This window comes from Phaseolus vulgaris, chromosome 3 (genome assembly GCF_051622355.1).
Source record: "Phaseolus vulgaris cultivar YP4 chromosome 3, ASM5162235v1, whole genome shotgun sequence".
In the NCBI taxonomy this organism is placed as follows: domain Eukaryota; kingdom Viridiplantae; phylum Streptophyta; class Magnoliopsida; order Fabales; family Fabaceae; genus Phaseolus; species Phaseolus vulgaris.
The window spans coordinates 6,414,382-6,436,278 of NC_143500.1; the positions used below are offsets into that span (position 1 = coordinate 6,414,382).

The window sequence follows — 21,897 nt, forward strand, 5'->3', positions numbered from 1 at the left end:
GAAGGAAATTTACCCTCCATATTAGGCTGCTTCTTCCTGCACCTCTATACCTTCTTGTGCCACCCCCATAAATTTTTCGTATTCCAAAAATACCGTTTTCAATATTTTGGATTACATAATCCAGAAGTCTTTTTCTAGATCCAGAATTAGCTTCCGGATTATGTAATCTGGAAGTCTTTTGTGATTAGCTTCCGGATTACATAACCTGAAAGTCTTTTCTATACATAAGATTAGCTTCCGAATTATGTAATCTGAAAGCCTTTTTTTTCATATGTGTTATTAGCTTCCGGATTACATAATCCATAAGTCTTTTCTAAATATGAAATTGACTTTCGGATTATGTAATCTGGATATATTCCGGATTATATAATTCATAGACTTTTCAAATTCAAGGAAGTGAAAAAAAAAAAATAAAATATTTTCACATTTAGTATGGGGTGGCACAAGAAGGTATGGAGGTGTAGGAAGAAAGAGTCTCTATATTATGGTAGATTGTTCCTGCACCTCCATACTTTCTTTTGAAACCCCATATTGTTTCAATTCAGAATGTAAATTTTTATTCCAAATTCTATAATTTGGATCACAAAATTTTATGGGTAAAATTTTGAATATAAAATTTGCATTTCAAATTTTACAGTTTGGAATAAAAAATTGTAAAGTTTAAAAGATATTTTTTATACACTTTAGAATACAATTTTATATTTTAAATTCTAGAATATAGAATGTATTTTTAAATTCAAAAAATGCCTTTCAAATTTTATCATTTAAAATGAATAAATTATACTTTTCACAAAAAAAAGTATGGATGTGCATTTAGAGAAGACTGGGATAGAAAAGTAGGAGTTCCATGAAGAAAATATCGATTCTTCTTACCCTGTTATCTTTCAAAATTTATAAAATTACTCACTATTTCGGATTTCAAAATCCACATTTTAAAAATGTAATTCAAAAGTAAAAATCTCTTTCTAAAAAAGAAGTTCGAAATGCAAAAAATACATTAAAAAAAAAAATTTGAAACACAAAATCTATAAATATATTTCAGAAAAAAATTTCCTAAATTAAAAAATGTGTTCCCAAAAAATCTGGAACACAAAATCTAAAATTGCATTCCAAAATTGAAAAAGGTGTTTCAGAAATTAAAATCTAGAACATAAAAGCTAAAAATATATTCCAGATAAGAATTTCCAGAATTAAAACATGTGTTCTAAAAATTTAAATCCCAAAATATATTTTGTAAAAAATATTTTAGAAGTATTTTTTTTTATATTCTTTTTCATTTAAGGTTATTTTCGTTATTTCATAAGAATATTGAAAAAATTGGGTGGAGGTTTAATTTTCTATCGGCATTGAAAAGTCTCGAGGGTGTTTCTTTTTGCACCCATTACCTCCACCTGTATCTCACATAGCTGAGTAAAATACTAAATTGCCTCTGAACTTATTATTTGTTCTTCACTCTTCTCTCTGAGTCCCTCTCACATTCTGTGTTGTGTTGTGTTGGTGAAGTGTGTGCTAATTGCTATGGAGAATCATCAAAAGGGCAGAGAACAACCTAAGAAAGTGAAGATATTGAACACGAGTTCACTACAAATAAACGAAAAAGATGCCTCTCAATTGGTTGGTTCCATCGTGGAAAAGGGTATCTCTGATTCACACAATAACCCCACAACACCCTTCATCTCTTTTCCTAAACCCACTGTTCTTCCTTTCCCCGTTGCGCGCCACCGTTCACATGGCCCTGTAAGTGCCCCTTATTCTCCTTCAACTCCCCTTTTGGCTACTACCCTTTTGATTGTAAAGCTTTAATATTCGTATATTGTATCGTATCTTGCTTGAATTTAATTGGAATGAAGGTGTGTTGTTATGGGTAAAGTATGAAAAGAAAAAAAAAATAGTCTTTTCTCATTTTTGCTATGCTTATAGTGAGTTTAACCGACGAGGGTATGCTTGAATTAAGATTTCGTGAGTGTTACTGGGAGATATATACGGAGTTCTACTTTGTTTTGGCTTGTGGTGTGGTTCACTGCATTTTTCTTCCTCTGTGTGTTTTTGAGTGAACGCAACAAATGAAATAGAGGGATTTTCTATTTCTTTGTCTCCCGTTAGATATGAGGATAAATTAGTTATCATTACCTGGTTTTGCGTGAAAAAAATCTGTGTAGGAGTAACCCAATGAACGTTTCATCAAGTCTGTTGAGCCTCAAAGGTCTTAGAAAGGCTATGAAAAATGAAAATATGTACTGTTGTGGTGACTCATTTTGGTTTACTATGAATGTAATTTGTGTAAAGTGTAGTAAGCTTTTTGGACTGATAGTTAGGTTCTGGTGGTTTTACAGCATTGGCGACCACTGAGAAGTGGAAAGGATGATGATGGTGAGGCTGAGGATAGTGACAATAATGTTGAGGATGAAGAAGATAAAATTTTCCAGGAGTTTGAAAGAGTTTCAGCCTTTGCTAAGCCGGTACAAAGGAGGAGAAAAACGGGTTTGGATTTTAGAAAATGGAAAGAGATCAGTTCGGATGATGGTTCTTCCTTGGGGAAGGAATCAGTGGAGGGGGTGTCAAGCTTTAGCCAAACTACAGGGAAAAAGAAGTATGAAAATGACAGTAACAGTAGAAACAAGAAAACTTCATCTTCTGATGATAATGTCATTTCTCCAATGAAACTGGATACGAAACCACTGCTAGATGACTCAGATGGTGGGTTTATCAATTCAACCAAGACTATGGATATAGATACATCAAATAAGGTGGATCATCAGGAGCAAAGTGAATTTGCTTCTGGATTAGACCAGATTTGCCCTGAGAGGATGCCTGATTACAATTTTGGATCCCTAGAGGAGCAAAGACCAGGGCAAACTCACTTAAATTCAAGCATGCCGTCTTTTTCTAATTCGAATAGTATTATAAGTGACCAAAAGTCTATGTCACTGGAAAGTGAAATTAATTATGAGAATCAAGTTCGGATTCAGAAAATGTCAGCTCAGGAGATTGCAGAAGCCCAGGCTGAGATAATGGAGAAGATGAGTCCTGCATTACTAGAAGTACTACAGAAGAGGGGGCAGGAGAAATTGAAGAAACGTGATATTTTAAAGTCAGAAGTGGGTATTGGCTCAGAATCTTTGAAGGGATATAGTCACAGTCTTCAGGTTGCCAAGCATCTGCACACAGAGAATGGTGTTTCTCAAACATTGACGACGCCACCATCCAAAGAAAAGCTAGATGATAAAAAAATTAGCTCACAGACTTCAACCACCGCTAGTAGTAGCTTATGGAATTCTTGGAGCAGTAGAGTAGAGGCTGTAAGGGAGCTACGATTTTCTTTGGATGGGGATGTTGTGGATTCTGAACGGTCATCAGTCTACGGTACACCTTTCTATTCTTATGTTTTTTAACTATCTTTTGAGTTATAATGTTAGGATGATGCTTTGTATGATCCCTGCATGTTATAGTATCTCCTTGTACTGTTCTGGATTCTGTATTTAACTGATATATGTTGGCTAAGAATTTTGTTATTGGTCAGTTATTGCTGACAGATTAATTTAGAAACTGGATCTGAAACTAAAAAAAATGAATTTCCAGAAGAAGAAAGTAACTGTGTTTATTTCCAAAAATGTAATGAGAGACGTTTTGTACCTCTGTATCTTTCAGCTTGAGCTATCCATCCTAACGGATCAGTTCCCTCAAACGTGGGCAACTCCACCCTTTTAACCCTAGGGCGAAGTGGTTCTTCCTTATCTTTATTAAATCCATTATTGTCAATGTCTTCCTTTTCTCTTTTCTTGTCCTATTGAATTTTCTCCTCCATCTGACAGTTTCTTTCTTTTCTTGATTTCAACAACAGTTCCTGTATTTCTCTCATATCTGGTATGCTTTCTTTTACTAGAGTCATGTCTGATCTCAAGTTTGAAATATTCTTCCTCTGTTCGCTGGTCCATTTCTCGAAAGCATTCACTCTACTTTCCATTATGCCACTCAATGATCTGGCAGGTCAAACCAAATTTGTTAGGAGCTTTGACAAAGAAGGTAAAATGCAGAAAAGAAATTGTAGGGGTAGTCCCTCCAAACGGTATTACTTCTCAGAAAACATCCAAACCAAGGTTTACAAAGGAAAATAGTTCCTTTCACACAGGGCATTCCCTGTTACAAAACAATCCTCATCCTCATCTACCTCATAAGAAAACAATATATAGGCTTCCTAAAAGAAAGTCTCAGCCCCCTTCCCACAACAGCTGTCAACAGCTAACAGCTAACTAATTTTTAAAATTCCTTCTATAATAAAATTTTCATACTCTCTCATTATTCCCCTTTCTATCAGTTTGAGAATCTAATTTTAGTACAATTGCATGATTTTGCCTCATTTGCCGCATTTTGAATATTCATCAATCCAATATTTGCCTTCAATTTAGCTGGCTTCTATAGAGAGATTTTGTAAAGTTTGTGATTATTTTTCCAAATTTAATCTATATCAACATGTTACCATTTCCATGTGTATGATTTAGGCAATATATTTCTGGTAAATACAAAACAGGAAACATTAAGATCAATGGTGTTGCTAAATTATGGTCTGTCTGAGAGCAGTGGGCTGAGAATATTATAACCCCCCTGCCTACCCCAATTGTACTAGAAATTACAATACTGTTCTTACTGAAGCTTCCTTTGCTTCCAAATGTTTCCAAGTTCATAAATTCTATTAGCTTCCTGTTCTATATTAAGCATATTAGTTGTTAGCATTTGCATAAAACAGAATGGAGGTCTGAATACAGATTATATTCATGGATGTCTGGAAAATTCTATATTTCTGCTAGTAAGTATTGATATCCATAAAGTCTTAGAATTTATGCTATATTCATTGATATCATGTTTATTTTGGAAATAGGCTGGAGGTTAACATATAAATTTTTAAATTTCTACATGACAATTCTTTGTCATGATGCAGGTAATCTCACTGAACGCGACTATCTGCGGACTGAGGGAGACCCTGGTGCTGCTGGTTATACAATTAAAGAAGCAGTGGCACTCACTAGAAGTGTGGTATGTTATTTGTTGTAACATATTTCAGTTGGATATAGCAGTACATTGGATGTCTGAATTTGGAACAGTTTGGATGGCTTCACAAATCACAATTAGATATTGGATAAAGAAAATTTATAATATTTCCCCTTTAGTAATGTAACATTTGCCAAATTTTTTTAGATTCCTGGACAAAGGGCCCTTGCATTGCATCTCCTGTCATCTTTACTTGATAAGGCATTGCACAATATTTGTAAAGACAGAACACGGCATATGACAAAACCCGAGGACAAAGTTGACTGGGAGGCTGTTTGGGCTTTTGCACTGGGTCCAGAACCTGAGCTGGTGTTGTCACTTAGGTAAATTTTACTTTTTGGTCCAAGTTGTCCCTTTCTCTGGAATAATTTGTTTGGTGTTTTCAGTGAATATTGGCCTTGTTCCAAGAATCTTCAGCAGTTCCTGTATGTTAATTTTAGAGGATTTGATTCTAACAGAGAAGTCAAAAGGTCTTGGTGTTCTTGCTTTTTCTTTCGAGATACTTTTTTGGATAGAAATGCTAGCTTCGTCTCTTGTTGAGTCTTCTACGGAGTTGACTTGGGATCAAGTAGTTTTCCTAGCTTCTTTGTGGTGTTCTGGTTATGGTCTTTTTAGGCTTTTTTTTGTTGGATCAATGGAGACATCGGTATGTTTTATATGTCTCTTGATCTTTGTTTTTTACCTTAATTTTTGGTTGTTGTGTCTTTAGTTCTTGAGGCTTCTTATCCTCTTATATTTGTATATTTTTCTTATATATTAACAAATTCTTTGCTTATATAAGCTTTGTTAATTATTATGTTTTGGGTTCGCTGTTGTGTACATGGGATCTTCCTATTTTCGGCCTTTATTGTGGTCTTCTTCCTAGATTGCATTCATGGACCCCACTTGGGTAATTTTATTACATGCATAGCTGTTTCTAAAATTCAATTGGAAGAGTGGGAGTTTAGATTGTGTACTTGACTCGTCATCCTTTTTCCTCATTTAGTTAATACCACAGTGTTGGTGAGACTAGATGGTATTATTATGATGTGTTTGATGCTCTATTTTGAGTAGCTTATGATAGATATTCTGATGAATACTTCAATTCTTTCAAATTGTGTAGTCATTTAATTATTTTGTCCCCTATATGAGCATCACATGATGACAGTTGTGCTCTGATATTTTTGAAGGATATGTCTTGATGATAATCACAATTCTGTAGTTCTGGCCTGTGCAAAAGTTGTTCAATGTGTATTGAGTTGTGATGAAAATGAGAACTACTGTGATATCTCTGAGGTGATTGAATTTCTCATCTTAGAGTTATTATCTTTTAATTCGATACAGTTATTGTGCTTAAAATTATATCCATCTGATTTATTTAGTTTTTTAATTCCTGAAGATAGCAACTTGTGACATGGATATTTGCACAGCTCCAGTTTTTAGGAGCAAACCAGATATTAATGTTGGATTTCTTCAAGGGGGTTTCTGGAAGTACAGTGCCAAACCTTCCAATATTCTCCCTTTTAGTGATGATTCAATGGATAATGATAATGAGACTGAAGGAAAACATACTATTCAAGATGATGTAGTTATTGCTGGGCAAGATTTTACTGTAGGTCTAGTTCGCATGGGAATCCTTCCAAGACTTCGTTATCTTTTGGAGGTAAAACTTAATTAATAATTAATCATGTTGAAACATTAGAAGTCATGAGATTATGTGTACAAAGGTTATGGATATTTCTATTTTACAAATTTGAATATTTGAACTTCCATGTCAATTTCATTAGTCTTTAATGGTTGCAGACAGATCCTATGACAACTTTAGAAGAAAGTATTATTTCTATACTTATTGCCATAGCGAGACATTCACCTACATGTGCTAATGCTGTACTGAAATGCGAAAGACTTGTTCAGACAATTGTGAATAGATTTACTGCTGACAATTTTGAAATTCGATCTTCTATGATAAAATCTGTAAGACTCTTCAAGGTGAGTGGGACTTTTCCATTTTATTTTATAGGTTGATACATTTTCCCTTGTTACTGATGTAAAGTTATTTCTGCATCAGCATCTAGATAATCATTCCTAATGTTTTATTTTATTTTGGAAAAGGTGTTAGCTCGGTTAAACCGGATAATTTGTCTGGAGTTTATAAAGAAAGGGTATTTTCAGGCTATGATTTGGAATTTATATCAAAGTCCTTCCTCTGTTGACCAGTGGCTAAGGTTAGGGAAGGAAAAATGTAAACTCATGTCTGCTCTGATTGTTGAACAACTGCGTTTCTGGAGGGTTTGCATCCAATATGGATATTGTGTGTCTTACTTCTCTGAAATGTTCCCTGCCTTGTGTTTTTGGTTGAATCCACTTTCATTTGAAAAACTTGTTGAAAACAATGTTTTCAATGAATATACTTCCATCTCCAGGGAAGCATACCTTGTTCTGGAGTCTTTGTCTGGAAGACTTCCAAATTTATATTCAAAGCAATGTTTAAACAATCAACTTCCAGAATCTGCTGGTGACACAGAGGTATGGTCTTGGAGTTATGTTGGTCCAATGGTTGACTTAGCCATAAGGTGGATAGCAACTAGAAGTGATCCAGAAGTATTTAAATTCTTTGAGGGTCAGCAAGAAGGGAGATGCGACTATAGTTTCCGAGGTTTTTCATCAACTCCTTTGTTGTGGTTGTATACTGCAGTGACTAACATGCTTTTCAGAGTGCTTGAAAGGATGACATGGGGGGGTACTATGAGCCCACACGAAACTGAAGGCCATGTGCCATGGCTTCCAGAATTTGTACCTAAGATTGGACTTGAGTTGATCAAACATTGGCTTTTGGGCTTTTCTGCATCTGTTGGGACAAAATGTGGTGGAGATTCTGAAGGTGAATCTTTTATAAAGGAACTAATTTATTTAAGGCAGAAGGATGATATTGAAATGTCTTTAGCTTCCACCTGTTGTCTAAATGGGATTTTGAAGATTATTACTACTATTGATAATCTGATACAGTCTGCCAAGATTGGCATCCCAAGCCAAGAAGAACAAAGTCTCGAGAAAGAAGGAAAAGTACTCAAGAGTGGCATCGTGAATGGGTTTATGGTTGACTTGAGGTATATGCTTGATGTTTTCATGTTTTCAGTTTCTTCTGGGTGGCACCACGTACAATCCATTGAGTCATTTGGCAGAGGAGGACCTGTACCAGGAGCAGGAATTGGATGGGGTGCCCCAGGTGGAGGATTTTGGTCAATGACAGTTTTATTGGCGCAAACAGATGCAAGATTTCTTGTCTGTTTGCTGGAAATATTTGAAAAAGCATCTAAAGATGTCGTGACTGAAGAAACAGCCTTCGCTGTGCAAAGGGTTAATGCCAGCTTGGGATTGTGTTTAACTGCAGGGCCTAGAGATAAGGTTGTTGTAGAGAAGACATTGGATCTCCTGCTCCAGGTCTCTTTATTGAAGCACCTTGATCTCTGTATACAGAATTATCTCTCTAATAAGACGGGTAAAACCTTTAGCTGGCAACATGAAGAAGCGGATTACATACACTTCAGCAATATGTTATCCTCTCATTTTAGGAGCAGATGGCTGTCTGAAAAGGTGAAGTCTAAAGCTGTTGATGGCAGTAGTTCTTCTGGCATTAAGACTTCTCCAAAGGTTGGTTCTCATTTGGAAACCATTTATGAGGATTTGGACATGTCTTCCATGACAAGTCCATGCTGTAATACTTTAACATTAGAATGGGCTCACCAGAAACTACCACTTCCAGCTCACTTTTACCTCAGTCCAATCTCAACAATTTTCCATAGCAAGCGAGCTGGTAGTCACAAAGTTGATGATGTACTACACAATCCCTCTAATTTGCTTGAAGTTGCTAGATGTGGACTTTTCTTTGTTTTAGGTGTTGAAGCAATGTCCAATTATCAAGGGCACATTCCTTCTCCTGTTCATCATGTATCATTAACATGGAAGTTACATTCCTTGTCTGTCAATTTTGTTGTTGGAATGGAAATACTTGAACATGATCGGAGCAGGGATAATTTTGAAGCTTTGCAGGATCTTTATGGTGAGCTTCTTGATAGGGCAAGGTTTAACCAAAGTAAAGACATTATTTCAGAAGATAAAAAGAATCAGGAGTTTCTGCGGTTCCAATCTGAGATTCATGAAAGTTACCCAACTTTCATCGAAGAGCTTATAGAGCAGTTTTCTGCTGTGTCTTATGGTGATGTGATTTTTGGCCGGCAAGTTTCACTTTATCTACATCGTTGTGTTGAAACTTCCATTCGCCTTGCTGCCTGGAATACACTATCCAATGCTCGTGTTCTTGAGCTTTTGCCACCTTTAGAAAAGTGTTTGTCAAGTGCTGAAGGATACCTTGAACCTACCGAGGTAAGGAAACATATTCCATAATATTGAAACTATTTTGCTATGAATCATTAGCTTGCTCTTATACTGTTTGAGTACTTGTTATTTTAATGTTTTGTTGGAGATTCACAATCACATCAACTAGAATTATAGTATATAACTAGGCATAAATCTCACCTTACAAATTCATTTTGTGAGGTTGAATTAGATTTAAAGTTTGTTTTTTAAGACTTTTCTTTCTATATTAAAGATATTTGGTTGAATATAATATATAAGTTTATTTGTATTTTATTATACTTTTGTAAATTTTAGAAGGGTAGTTGCTTAAATTTTTTATTTAAATCATAAAAGCACATGCCACAAAGTACAAGATTTTCTTGCATCAACTAAAATTGTTTAAAATATTGATTTTTTTAAATGTTTAAAAGGATGCATTATTCATCTTTGATGGCATTTACTTTGTGTGTTAGGGGTTAAGAGATGCGGCGTATTTTTGTAGATTACCTGTTAGGACTTCTAATCCCAAAAACGACATGTTAAATACAATCACAGAAAATGTTAAAGGATGCATAACAGTATTATCTGATTTTTTTTTCTCTAGATATTTGCCTAGCCCTACTATTAGTATTTGCAGTGGACTAACCAATATAGGTTAAAATAAAAAAATGTAACAGAAGGAAGGTATAGATAATAATATTGCTCCTTGCGATGGTTATGTGAAAGCAGAGGTGTAGTGTTTGACTAGAGAAAATATTTATTTTCATTGAACATGAAGAAGAATTTTAAGAGGAGAAAAATGAAGATGGTGATTACAGACAAGCTCTTATTGATCTTATCAAACACTCACTTTATGGATAATGTTTGGTCATGTTAATCTATTGCTGTATTGGCCATGTTGCAGAATTTGTGTTAAATAATTTTCTATGTTTGACATTTATTTGTTGTACTGTAGCATTATGCACTTCAAGGAAGCTTTTGTGAGAACAGGAAGTACCTAACTAGTGGTTGCTCCAGCAATACAATGTATCTAAATTACCTTTAATGGTGTACTGTATCTCTCTGCAGGATAATGAAGCAATTTTGGAGGCTTATGCAAAGTCGTGGGTTTCAGATGCCCTTGACAGAGCTGCAATTCGAGGATCAGTTGCATATACTCTTGTTGTTCATCATCTTTGCTCTTTTATATTTCATGCCTGTCCCACGGATAAGCTATTGCTGCGAAACAGACTTGTTAGATCTCTCTTGCGAGATTATGCTGGGAAATCGCAACATGAGGTAACCAAAGTTTTAACCCTGATGGGGATGGACAAATTGTAGTTGAGGCAAATCTCCATTCAGAACTTGTGCTTCCATTAATTATTCCAATCTGAATCTGATTAAGGAAATCAAATGGTATATGTGAATATGTGTGTGCTTGTTCTGTCATCATATTTGTTTGGATGTATCAACTAGCATTTGTGCCTACCAAATAAAATCTCAAGATTGTGCAGTGAGACATCACTGCTTAGATAAATCCTAGTTGCAGTATCTTCTATAGCCATGGATGAAGTATAACTTAAGATTTTTTTCCCTATCTCTATACATTGTTGCATCTGTATTTACAATTTCACATGCATTATAGTGGTGTAACCAAACATTACTAATGGAACTTCTATTACAGAGAATGTTATTGAACCTCATTCACCATAACAAGTCATCAACATCTGTCATGGACGAGCAGCTGAATGGTGTGCTTCCTGAAAAGAGTTGGTTAGAGTCCAGATTCAAAATATTGGTTGAGGCTTGTGAGGGAAATTCCTCTCTTTTGACAGTAGTAGATAAGTTGAAGGGCGTTCTTGAAGAGAAGAGTTAACCAATCTATAGAATGATATAAGAAAGAACAACAAAGGCTTGTATATAGGATTTTCCAATGGGGTTTCTGATGTACTATTGGAGCATACATGATATTGGTATTTATTTTTGTTAGAGTGGAGTCTTTTTTTTCATTATGGTAACCATTTCATAAGGTATGCAATGTACATAATGAAAGGATTAAAGAATTTTTGTTATTATAAACATTTATTCAACTTTCTCTTTCATCACACTTTTACTCTTTTTACTTTATCAAGTTCCTTTCTATAATCTCACTTTACATCTACAATTTTTTCTCATTTTTTTCTTCCTATCTCTTTTCTTACCACTCAAATGTAGTCCAAAATGAGTTTGAGTTTGGTGTTGAGTATTATCCATTGTTTGACAAAATCAATAATTAATAATAAAAATAAATAACAGACATCATAATAATAATATTCTGTAAAAACTAAATAGTGTCAAAATGCTTAATTTTAATTTATATATTTTCCAACTTTTTCAATCGAATAACTTCAACTTTTCATTTATTTTTCTTCTTTTTCACTCATTTATTTGTCAATTTTTTTTCTTTTGTATTAAACACTTTGAAGTGATACAATGGAAAGAAAGAAACATTATTCTTTTTCCTTTTATTTTAATTCATTCCGTATATATAAGGTTTTCACATGTAATTTATGTTTACGATTAGACGAAGCTTCAAAATCAACTTAAATAAAAAAAATTTGGCAATTTTTTTCCTGTACCATATCAATTTTAACTTACACCCTATCATTTTTTCAAATTTTCAAAATTATCCTTATTCTGGATTTGAAAATCCAGAATAGTAAATATAATTCAAAAATAAAAAATACATTCTGGACAAAAAAGTTTGGAAGACAAAATTAAAAATGCATTCCATTCCGGATAAAATTTTCAAAATTAAAAAGTGTGTTTTGGAAATTGAAATCCAAAATATTTCTGAACAAAAGGTTACGGAAGTAATTTTTATTTACACTCTCTTTTTATGTAAGGTTATTTTTGTCATTTAAGAGGGGCATTTTTGTCATTCTCAATAGAATATTAGGTATTGGAATTGATATGGTGCAGAGAGAAATTGCTAAATAATTTTCTTTAGCTTGATCCTATGTAGTATGAGTAAGGGGCAAATTCTTCCTACACCCAACATTTTTGACCTGCACCCAATACAATTTTAAAATTTCGAAAATTCCCTTTATTCCATAAATCAAAATCCAGAATAGATAATAATACATTCTGCAAAAATAAATACTAAAGAGTTGTGGCAATTTCTCCCTCCATCATATGAATTTCAGCATGCACCTAATCAGTTCTAGAAGATGACAAAAATACCCCTCCTAAATGATGAAAATAACCTTATACAAAAATGGGAAAAATTATTTTTGAAAGTTTTATCTGAAATATTTTGGATTTCAATTTTCGGAACATATTTTTGAATTCTGAATTTTTTTTATCCAGTTTAGTTGTGTTCAGAATTTTTTTTCCAGCATGTATTTTTTTATTTCTCAATTATAATTATTATTTTGGATTTTTTAATTTGGAATAAGGGTAGTTTTGGAAATTTAAAAAATTGATATGGTGGTGGAGGTTAAAATTGATATGGTGCAGGAGGGTAGTTTTGGAAATTTATAAAATTGATATGGTGGAGGTTAAAACTGATATGGTGCAGGAAGAATTTGCCTGAGTAAGGCCATGTTAGCCCACATATTAATGGGTTAGTTTATTTATTTTTTATGTTAATTTTTTTTTGTTTTTAATTCTTATATTGTCATATGAAATAAATAAATTATTGCATGTCTTTTCTTCTCTTCATCTCTTCCTTTCTCGTGTGTGCCTTCATCTCCTTTGTTGCACCTCATCTCTTGTGTCACCTTCATCGTTTTTGGGTGCATGTTTTTCCACATGTTATTGTTTTCTTCAATTTTAAAAAAATAAAATAATGTCATTTTTATATTTATTAATTTGAGTATGAAATAAAAAATAATAATTCAAAATTGATATCATTCGTGTAATTTGTGAATGAGCTTAGGAGCATTCTATATGAATTAATGGAGCTTAAATTCTCAACAATAATCTACGACTTATCATGTGTATTGAGCCTTCTTGTACAACCAAAACTTGGAAGCATTGTTTTACAAGGAACAACCACTTCGGTTTTTGTTTTTCATTTGAAACGTGAATACGCTATTTTCACTTTTAGACAACTATTGTGTTTGAAACGTCAATAATGTGTTTGAATTTTCTCTGAGCGAGAGAAGAAAATAGGGTTTCGATTTTGTAAAAGGGTTGGGATACCCCTCTTGTATCCCCTTAATTTAAATTAATTCTTTGCTGATAAAAAAAAATATGTTTGAATTTATTTCATGATTAAAAATAATCAATTGACAAAATATCAACTTTAATTTTTCTATGATATCACCGTAATTTTATATGCATTTTCCAAATATACTAATATATATAAGCAAACTTTTCTATAAGCACTTATATGAAACAAAAATAAGAATGAAACAAATTAATTGAGTTTCTCTAAAAACCAACTTACACAAGTTCAAATAAAATAAAATAAATGAGTTAATTGATTTTATCAATTAATTTCTAAATTAGTATCTAGTTAGTTACCAAAGTTTTATATACCAATTTTAGAATCTAAGTTAATTGGTAGCTAAAACCTTATTAGCTAAAAACTTGGTAGCTAATTAGATATCAATTTATAAACTAGTTTAAATTTTTTATTAATAATAGTAACTATTTTAGATACTAATAATTTTTTTAGTCTCTAAAATAATATATAATTTAATTAATATAGTGACAAATAATATTTGGTCTCTAAATTGGTTTCTATTTAATGATTTTCTTGTAGTGATATAATGTTTTAAAAAGTGTGATGTTTGCAAACATCTTTCCAATGACCATGTATAAAGCTCAATTTGGCATAACTCAAGAAATTATTGTGGATGTATCTGAATTGATTGCTCAAAGTGGGATATCTCAAGTTAGTGTTAGAGGTATTGCAAAGCCTCTAGGTTCTCCCAATTTAATCTCTAAGTTGTGCAAGGAATTTGGAGTACAAGTCCCGAGCTATCCAATGTGTATGATCAGGCCTTCCCATTAACAAATCATACATCTTGACTCACTGCACCAATTCAGATGACAATCATTATGCCAAGAAGAAGGACAATCACACCAGAATATATTCAACCTCAGTTAAGATTAGAAGCTACCCTATATCACATTCAACAACAACTGGCTGCCAGGCACGAAGCCTACAGTGTCACTAGCCTTCCCACTCAGGCATTGGTTGATGTTACAATCTATGAACTATTCGGTTTTGTTGCATCTCATGTCGAATAGCATGGATCTCCTCACGAAGTTGTTGTCAAAGGTTCTGCATCTCGGTTTGATGTTGAGTTTGTAATCTCCATGTCTTGATGTACTCCAATGATGACATTTTGAACCGTAGTTTTGTTCTTTTGCATTACAGAATTGATGACATTTTTCACTGTGTTTTCACTCTTTTGCATGGCTTAGTCAATGTGAGCTTTCTGCGCTTCTAGGATCGAAGAATGCCTTATAGACTGAGATATACTGGTTGCTTGTCTTCTGGTTGGAACTATACGATTTATGGTCCTAGGAAATTTTTACCAGGGCCCCACAAGCGTCAAATGTTCTTTCTGGATTTGGCGTTGAGTCGTTCGAGGTGGCAAATTCGAGTTTTCAGTGATGATAGTATTACGAAAGAGTGGACTTTAAGCCTAACTCAACCCCATAAAACCGGCTCAATAAGGTGAGGTTTGCACTCATTTATATATTATGAAATGTCCTTATCTCTAGTCGATGTGGGATCTCCAACACACCCTCCTCACGCCGAGAGTGATAGATAGAAGCTCGTGCGTGGGACTAATATATTTTGGGTGGTCCGATAGCGGCCCGATAGCGGGTGGCACGATAGGCCCAACAAATTAGGATAGGCTCAAAATAGCTCTGATACCATATTACGAAGTGGACTTTAAGCCTAACTCAACCCCATAAAACCGGCTCATAGGGTTGAGGTTTGCACCCACTTATATACAACGAAAGGCTCTAATCTCTAGTCGATGTGGGATCTCCAACACACCCCCCTCACGTCGAGAGTGATAGATAGAAGCTCGTGCGTGGGACTATATATTTTGGATGGTCCGATAGCGGCCCGATAGCGGGTGGCACGATAGGCCCAACAAATACTCACTAGGATAGGCTCGAAATGGCTCTGATACCATATTAAGAAAGAGTGGACTTTAAGCCTAACTCAACCCCATAAAACTGGCTCAATGGAGTGAGGTTTGCACCCATTTATATATTATGAAATGTCCTTATCTCTAGTCGATGTGGGATCTCCAACACACCCTCCTCACGCCGAGAGTGATAGATAGAAGCTCGTGCGTGGGACTAATATATTTTGGGTGGTCCGATAGCGGCCCGATAGCGGGTGGCACGATAGGCCCAACAAATTAGGATAGGCTCAAAATAGCTCTGATACCATATTACGAAGTGGACTTTAAGCCTAACTCAACCCCATAAAACCGGCTCATAGGGTTGAGGTTTGCACCCACTTATATACAACGAAAGGCTCTAATCTCTAGTCGATGTGGGATCTCCAACACACCCCCCTCACGCCGAGAGTGATAGATAGAAGCTCGTGCGTGGGACTATATATTTTGGGTGGTCCGATAGCGGCCCGATAGCGAGTGACACGATAGACCCAACAAATACTCGCTAGGAGATAGATCTTTGTCTTGAAGGATTGTCGAACTTTACTAATAAAGTAAAGTAGAAGTTTACCTACAGAAGACTCTCTGACACTCAATTTAATAAGAGTATAATAATATCTTAGTATTAATTGAGTATCAAATATGAGTGAGTGAGAAATACTTCCTGTGATTCTATTTATAGACTTGAGAGAGATATGTCGTGTACTAGTAATCACTTTTGTTATAAATATTATTGTCGAACTTCGCGACCATGATGTGGTGGTTATAACCATTTAGAGAAGTTACCAGCAAAAAATATGATTATCCACAGGTGATTAATATTCATAATGTTAATATATATTAATTGTTTCGCCTATCTACACTACTAGAAAATCATTAAATACAAAATAATTTTAGAGACAAAAAGTAATTAGTTGTTATATTGACTAAATTAAATATTATTTTAGAGACTAAAAAAATATTGGTATCTAAATTAGTTTCTAAATTGATATCTAATTAGTTACTAAGGTATTAGATACCAACTTTAGAATCTAAATATCTGGTGGCTAAAACCTAAGCAACTAATTAGATAGCAATTTCGAAACTATTTATCAATAATAGAAACTAATTTAGATATCAATAATTTTTTTAGACTCTAAAATAATATTTATTTTAATCAATATACCAACTAATTAATTTTTATTTAATAATTTTTTAGTAGTGTGGTACAATTTTGTTATCACAAACTATAGAAAAATAATTTATTTATAATGATATGAGTTGAGAACCGTAATAATAATTAAACTTATAATGATAATAATAATAGTAATAATAATAATAGTAATAATAATAATATATGGACCGAACAGAAGTAGAGAATTGGCGAGAAATCAGTAGTTAAGAGTTATCTCATACATGTATGGCCATGGTTATGTATACATGCCATTGCATTAAATATAAAATTCAATGTTAACTTGGACACATCCAATTATGATAATCTTATACTAACGACTATATAATTGGGGTTTAGGACTTTATAAAGTAAACATGTAGATATTAATTTATTTTAAAAGTAATACTACGACTGTTATCTTTTTTTTATTGTTTAAAATTTAATGCTTGAGATTAATTATTCCTTACAATCATTAGATTTTAAGAAAATAAATGGTAAAAATATGAATATTTTTAAAAAATAGAGAGAAAACGGATCAAGGCCTTTTTCACATGGAACAAATTAAATTGATATTTCAATTTTCCCTATTTTTTAGTGACAGGTGGGGCAAGGCCCCAAGAAAATACAACCTATATTTAAGTAATAGGTGGTTATTATATTTTAAGAATATTATTTAATATAATAAAAGAAGAAGATCCAACTCCAATATATAAAAAAAGTACATTTCTCATGCAAATTATATATATAAAAGTTTATGATTTCAAAACACTGATAACAAACTATACTGGAAATCTTATGACCATAATAAACTTATTTGAAGTTACTTTAGATTTATTGTGTTTTGTTGTTTTGATTTGGTTGAGTGTAATTATAATATTTAAGGACATAACAATTGTTTTTTAAAGATGAGGCCGAAGTAAATGACTAAAAATCAACCAATAATAAGGTTTTAATATAATAAAGTTGAAACATTCTTAAAATATGTTTTATTTATTTCATTCTTTCTTTGTTGATAAAATAAACATTTATTCAAGTAAAAATTCGCTATTGAATGAAAATGCAACATTACTTTCAAACTCTTCCTATTTATCCTATAAATATTTCACAATGTGTTAGCAGAATGAAAAATTATGGGAACATAACACTTACTTTAGCATAACCATTTTAGATCGACAAAGATTTAATTAGTACTAATTAAGTACATATAGGCACAGAAGTTCTGCCTCCTTTAATTAAACACATTTTAGATCTACATGGACACACAAAGTTCATCTCGAAACAGAAGGAAATTAAAAGATATAGATGTAGAAAATGATCAACAGCTAGTTAAATATAACTAAGTGACACCTAATTAAGTTAACTTGCTCCAATTCTCTCCCATCATGTCATTGCTCCATCAATCTGTCTGCATAAACCAGTTAATGAAAATTAACACATAATTAATAATCTTGGTGAAGTAAGAAACTAATGATAGCTTAAATTATTCATTTAGTTAAACAAATGTTATCTTTTAAAATTTATATTTCAAAAACATTCTCATTAGTTTTTATGTTTTGCTAATATTACATGAATTTAGAGAACAGGGACTAAAAACAAATTAAAAATGGTATTTATAGAGACTAAAAGCAACTAAAATGATACCTGTAAAAACAAAAATATAAGAATCAAAAGATAAAGCTAATAGAATTGTAAAAGACTGAATAAATTATTAAACTTTAGTAATATATAAGGATAAGGAATTCTCACATTAACTTTACTTGCAGAAACTGAGCTGGTTGGTGAATTTGGAATGAACCTTGCCCACTGTTAATTATGCAGCACAAGAAATTAGGAATATATATATATATATATATATATATATATATATATATATATATGTGAGTTTCAAGAAACATTAAGCTAGTTATAAGCATGCGCAGTGCTAACCCTAAAGCCTAAACTGAGCGTTGGAAGAAAAAATAATTACATTTTTGGCTGCAGCGCTGAAAGCTTCTCGATGTGGGATCTCAGGGTTCGCTGCTTTGATGCGCTGTATCTCCTCTCTGACATGCACAGAAAAACCAACCAACTTGTAAATGTTATACAACGAGTCTGAGTATTCATTTGGAAACACTAGTTTAAGTTGATATGAAAATGACTTATGATGACCTTTTTAAATATATATTTCTAATAAGCCTTTTCAGAAATGATTATGTGCTTCATAACAGTCAAACTTATGAATAAAGTTAGATTTCATGATAACCAATAGAAGGGAAAAAAAAAACTCAGTTAAACTGTTTAGGGTATAAGAGAGAATGCAAAAGTGCAGCGTGTGGTGATGGTGTGGGTGGGTTGTGTTTGTGATAGCAAAAGACAAAAAAAGTACACTTCTCTTTTGCACTTACTTCATGAAACGATTGTAAGCAGATGGGAGACGGTGCTTTTTCTCAGGTGCTGCCAAAGAAAAAAAAAAACAAGAACACATAACATGGTTGGAATTGAGAAAAACACATCATATGATTATGTAAGTGTCATGTTATATTTGTTTGGAGAGGGTTCTGAAAAGGGTTGTTCGATCTATGGTAACTACGTACGTTTCACAACAAAAGATGCTGCTTTTGGGGACACTGACTCGTTGGATGTGGTTGGTGAGGAAGATGAAGACGATGCTTGTCCCTTTTTGGCATTACTGTAAAACCCCTGCTGGAAACAAAACAGATGGTGCTTACATACTCTCACTTTTTCTTTAACCAAACAATCACTCTACTATTGATCTCAAAGAAAAACCTATACACACGCACAAATATAGCATAACAAGAAGAACAAAACTGAAACAGAAGTATTAAATAGTGTAGAATGTACATGGTTGTTCATGAATTGATATTAATATTTAATTCTGAGGGTACACAACCTGGAGACTGAGGGTGTGATCAATGCTTTGGTTTTGAGAATTAGGGGGTCTGGTGCTCAGAAAGGAGAGGTTGCTGCAGTGGCCACACTTCACTGTTACAGTGTCTAACAGCCTCTTGCATGGAATACCAACCTACACAAACATCAACATGACCCTACATGTAAATATTTCTAGTCCCCTCTTTCAATTTTAGGAAACATTGTTTTTCTTAATGTACTTCTGAGTACTGCTTGTACTCCTTCTTTTAACAAATTAGTTTTCCTCATAAAATGTTTCACAATCATTTTCCAATAGGTATATACAAATGGTCTCACAGACCTTGATGTTGAAACGAAATCATATTTGCTGACCCTTTTCAAAACCTTGGATATGTATTTGTATCATACATAGAAGTTGTATATAAAATAAATAAGAGCATGAGTGATGGTTGATGTGTTATTTTTGCAGTGTTTAAAGATGAAGTTACCGCGAGGACAGTGTTGCAGAAGTTGCAACGAACGTAGCAGAGGTGTTCAGATGGTGGAACCAGGTCCATGGTGAGTTTGTCGTCGTGGTTCATATTTCGAAGGAACAAAGGGTTAGGAGGAGAAGCGTGAAAGAGAGTAAGTAGGTTTAGCAGAGGGAGGAAAATGTTGCAGTTGTAGGGTTTAAGATAGCAACTTGAAAGGGTCAGTGGGTGATATATAGGAATAGGAATTGGAAGATATATAGATAGATGAAGTTGTGTTGTGCTGTGCTGTGTTGTGTTGTGTTGTGTTGTGGGGTAGCGTCAAAAAGAAGAGTAGTTTTACCACTTGGTCTTGTAGTAGTACAATTTGCTGCAGCATTATATTGCACGCTTTGTTTGCAGACATGACCTGCACCGAGCACTGACACTAATTAACCATCTACAATCGCCAAAATATCGTTACTTTATCTCACACACATATATATATACATGTATATATATATATATATCTACACTCAGTAACATGAGCTACACAAAATCCTATTTCAAATACAACTTATCTGATTCTGTTAATCATCAATGTACCTTGATGTGGATAATCAAGTTTTGTTCTTTATGTGGCTTTTCCATTAATGAAAACAAAAACAGTAACTTTTAGCTAAATTTTAACAAGTTTATTGAGTCTCTTAATCATCAATGCCTTTATTGTTAGTTTAAGTTTATAGGGGCATTCAGTCTTTAGGTTTTGCTATCTATGAATCTGCATAGATTTAAGAAATTTACTATTTCATTAGCATGAGTCATTTTGTATGCATGTATAGTTTTTGTAGAAAGAAAACTTGAGTATCTGTGTTATTATCTTACAATCACATTGGAAATTTTAGAGAGAAAATGGTGGTTTGTTTTGCTTCACATCTAATGCAAATGATGTAATGTGTTCAGTTCGAATGTTTGCAACAAGTGGCATATGGCTTCAGTTTATAATCAATGAAAAATGAAATTATGTTTATGTTAAAATATAGAGACTAATTAAAAATGTAATTAATTTTTTATAGGAATTAAAATTGAATTTGATGAGATCTTTTGAAGAACAAAAAGCATGTTTTATCCTAATCTTTAAATAACATATTCATAAACTATATGTGTATTTAAGTGATTATTTGCAAATTTAATTTTTAATAGATTTGGTTTCATAAAATTAAATTAAATTAAATTATATTTGATTTATAAATGAAGTGATTTATGCTTAAAATTTTTAATTATATTTTTTTTACTGAAAATTGAGATGGATTTGATTTTTATTTTCTAAAATTTATAAACATATTTTTTTTAGTATTTTCAATAATTTTTAAGAAATAAAATTATGTTTTTAAATTTGAGACATCAAAATATTTTTTCAAAGGATTTACTTTAATTTGAGAAACTAAAATCATAACTATTTTTTTTTTTAAAAAGTGATAAAATCTAGGATTACTTTAATCCAATAAAGAAAAAGAAATCAATAAACAAAGGAAAAAAATTGTTTTTTATTAGTTGACCATAATCTCATTATGGCACTTGGTGGTAACATTTCGCTAAAAGTTATCCTCCGTTTCTTTGTATCTCTCATTTCTTTTCATTTTAAAATAATATATATAATTTTTTTAGTTATACCCTTCATTTAATTAATAGGAAGAAAGAAAAATTAGTTACGATATTGAAATAAAAAAACTGAAAGAAGTATATATATATAAGGAGTAACTCATTTAAAAATAAAAATAAAAAATTAAATATTTTTTCTAATTGTTTTGTGAAAACACTACTATCACTAGAAGAAAATAGATGAGCATAACTAAAAGCATCTCATTTTAATAGTATCGGATTTGCATCGCAGTAATCTAATATTATAAATATTAATTCACTAGGGTCG

General features: G+C 32.8%; 2 protein-coding genes across 5 annotated transcripts; one reads left to right on the plus strand and one right to left on the minus strand.

Moving 5' to 3' along the window:
• The first annotated feature begins 1,323 nt into the window (after positions 1-1,323).
• Positions 1,324-11,462, plus strand: IYO (RPAP1-like, carboxy-terminal protein). Of its 2 annotated transcripts, none has more exons than XM_068606401.1 (10): positions 1,324-1,737; positions 2,334-3,363; positions 4,937-5,031; positions 5,194-5,369; positions 6,216-6,321; positions 6,425-6,688; positions 6,829-7,014; positions 7,138-9,408; positions 10,450-10,659; positions 11,045-11,462. In XM_068606401.1, the coding sequence occupies exons 1-10, from the start codon at positions 1,519-1,521 to the stop codon at positions 11,234-11,236; spliced, it is 4,749 nt and encodes a 1,582-aa protein (XP_068462502.1). In that variant the 5' UTR covers positions 1,324-1,518; the 3' UTR covers positions 11,237-11,462. The 2 variants fall into 2 exon arrangements, with proteins under 2 accessions (XP_068462502.1, XP_090156470.1); XM_090300344.1 differs by having other exon boundaries at positions 1,445-1,737; positions 6,456-6,688.
• A 6,367-nt stretch (positions 11,463-17,829) lies between these two features.
• CRC (Plant-specific transcription factor YABBY family protein) lies at positions 17,830-20,428 on the minus strand. 3 transcript variants are annotated; one of them, XM_068605693.2, is made up of 7 exons: positions 20,007-20,428; positions 19,541-19,672; positions 19,224-19,332; positions 19,035-19,083; positions 18,617-18,692; positions 18,397-18,453; positions 17,830-18,051 (listed from the first exon to the last, which is right to left on the minus strand). In XM_068605693.2, exons 1-7 carry the CDS (start codon positions 20,097-20,099, stop codon positions 18,031-18,033), a joined length of 537 nt encoding a protein of 178 aa, XP_068461794.1. In that variant the 5' UTR covers positions 20,100-20,428; the 3' UTR covers positions 17,830-18,030. The 3 variants fall into 3 exon arrangements, with proteins under 3 accessions (XP_068461794.1, XP_068461796.1, XP_068461795.1); XM_068605695.2 differs by having other exon boundaries at positions 17,830-18,055; positions 20,007-20,426; XM_068605694.2 differs by having other exon boundaries at positions 19,224-19,329; positions 20,007-20,309.
• Positions 20,429-21,897: the final 1,469 nt, after the last annotated feature.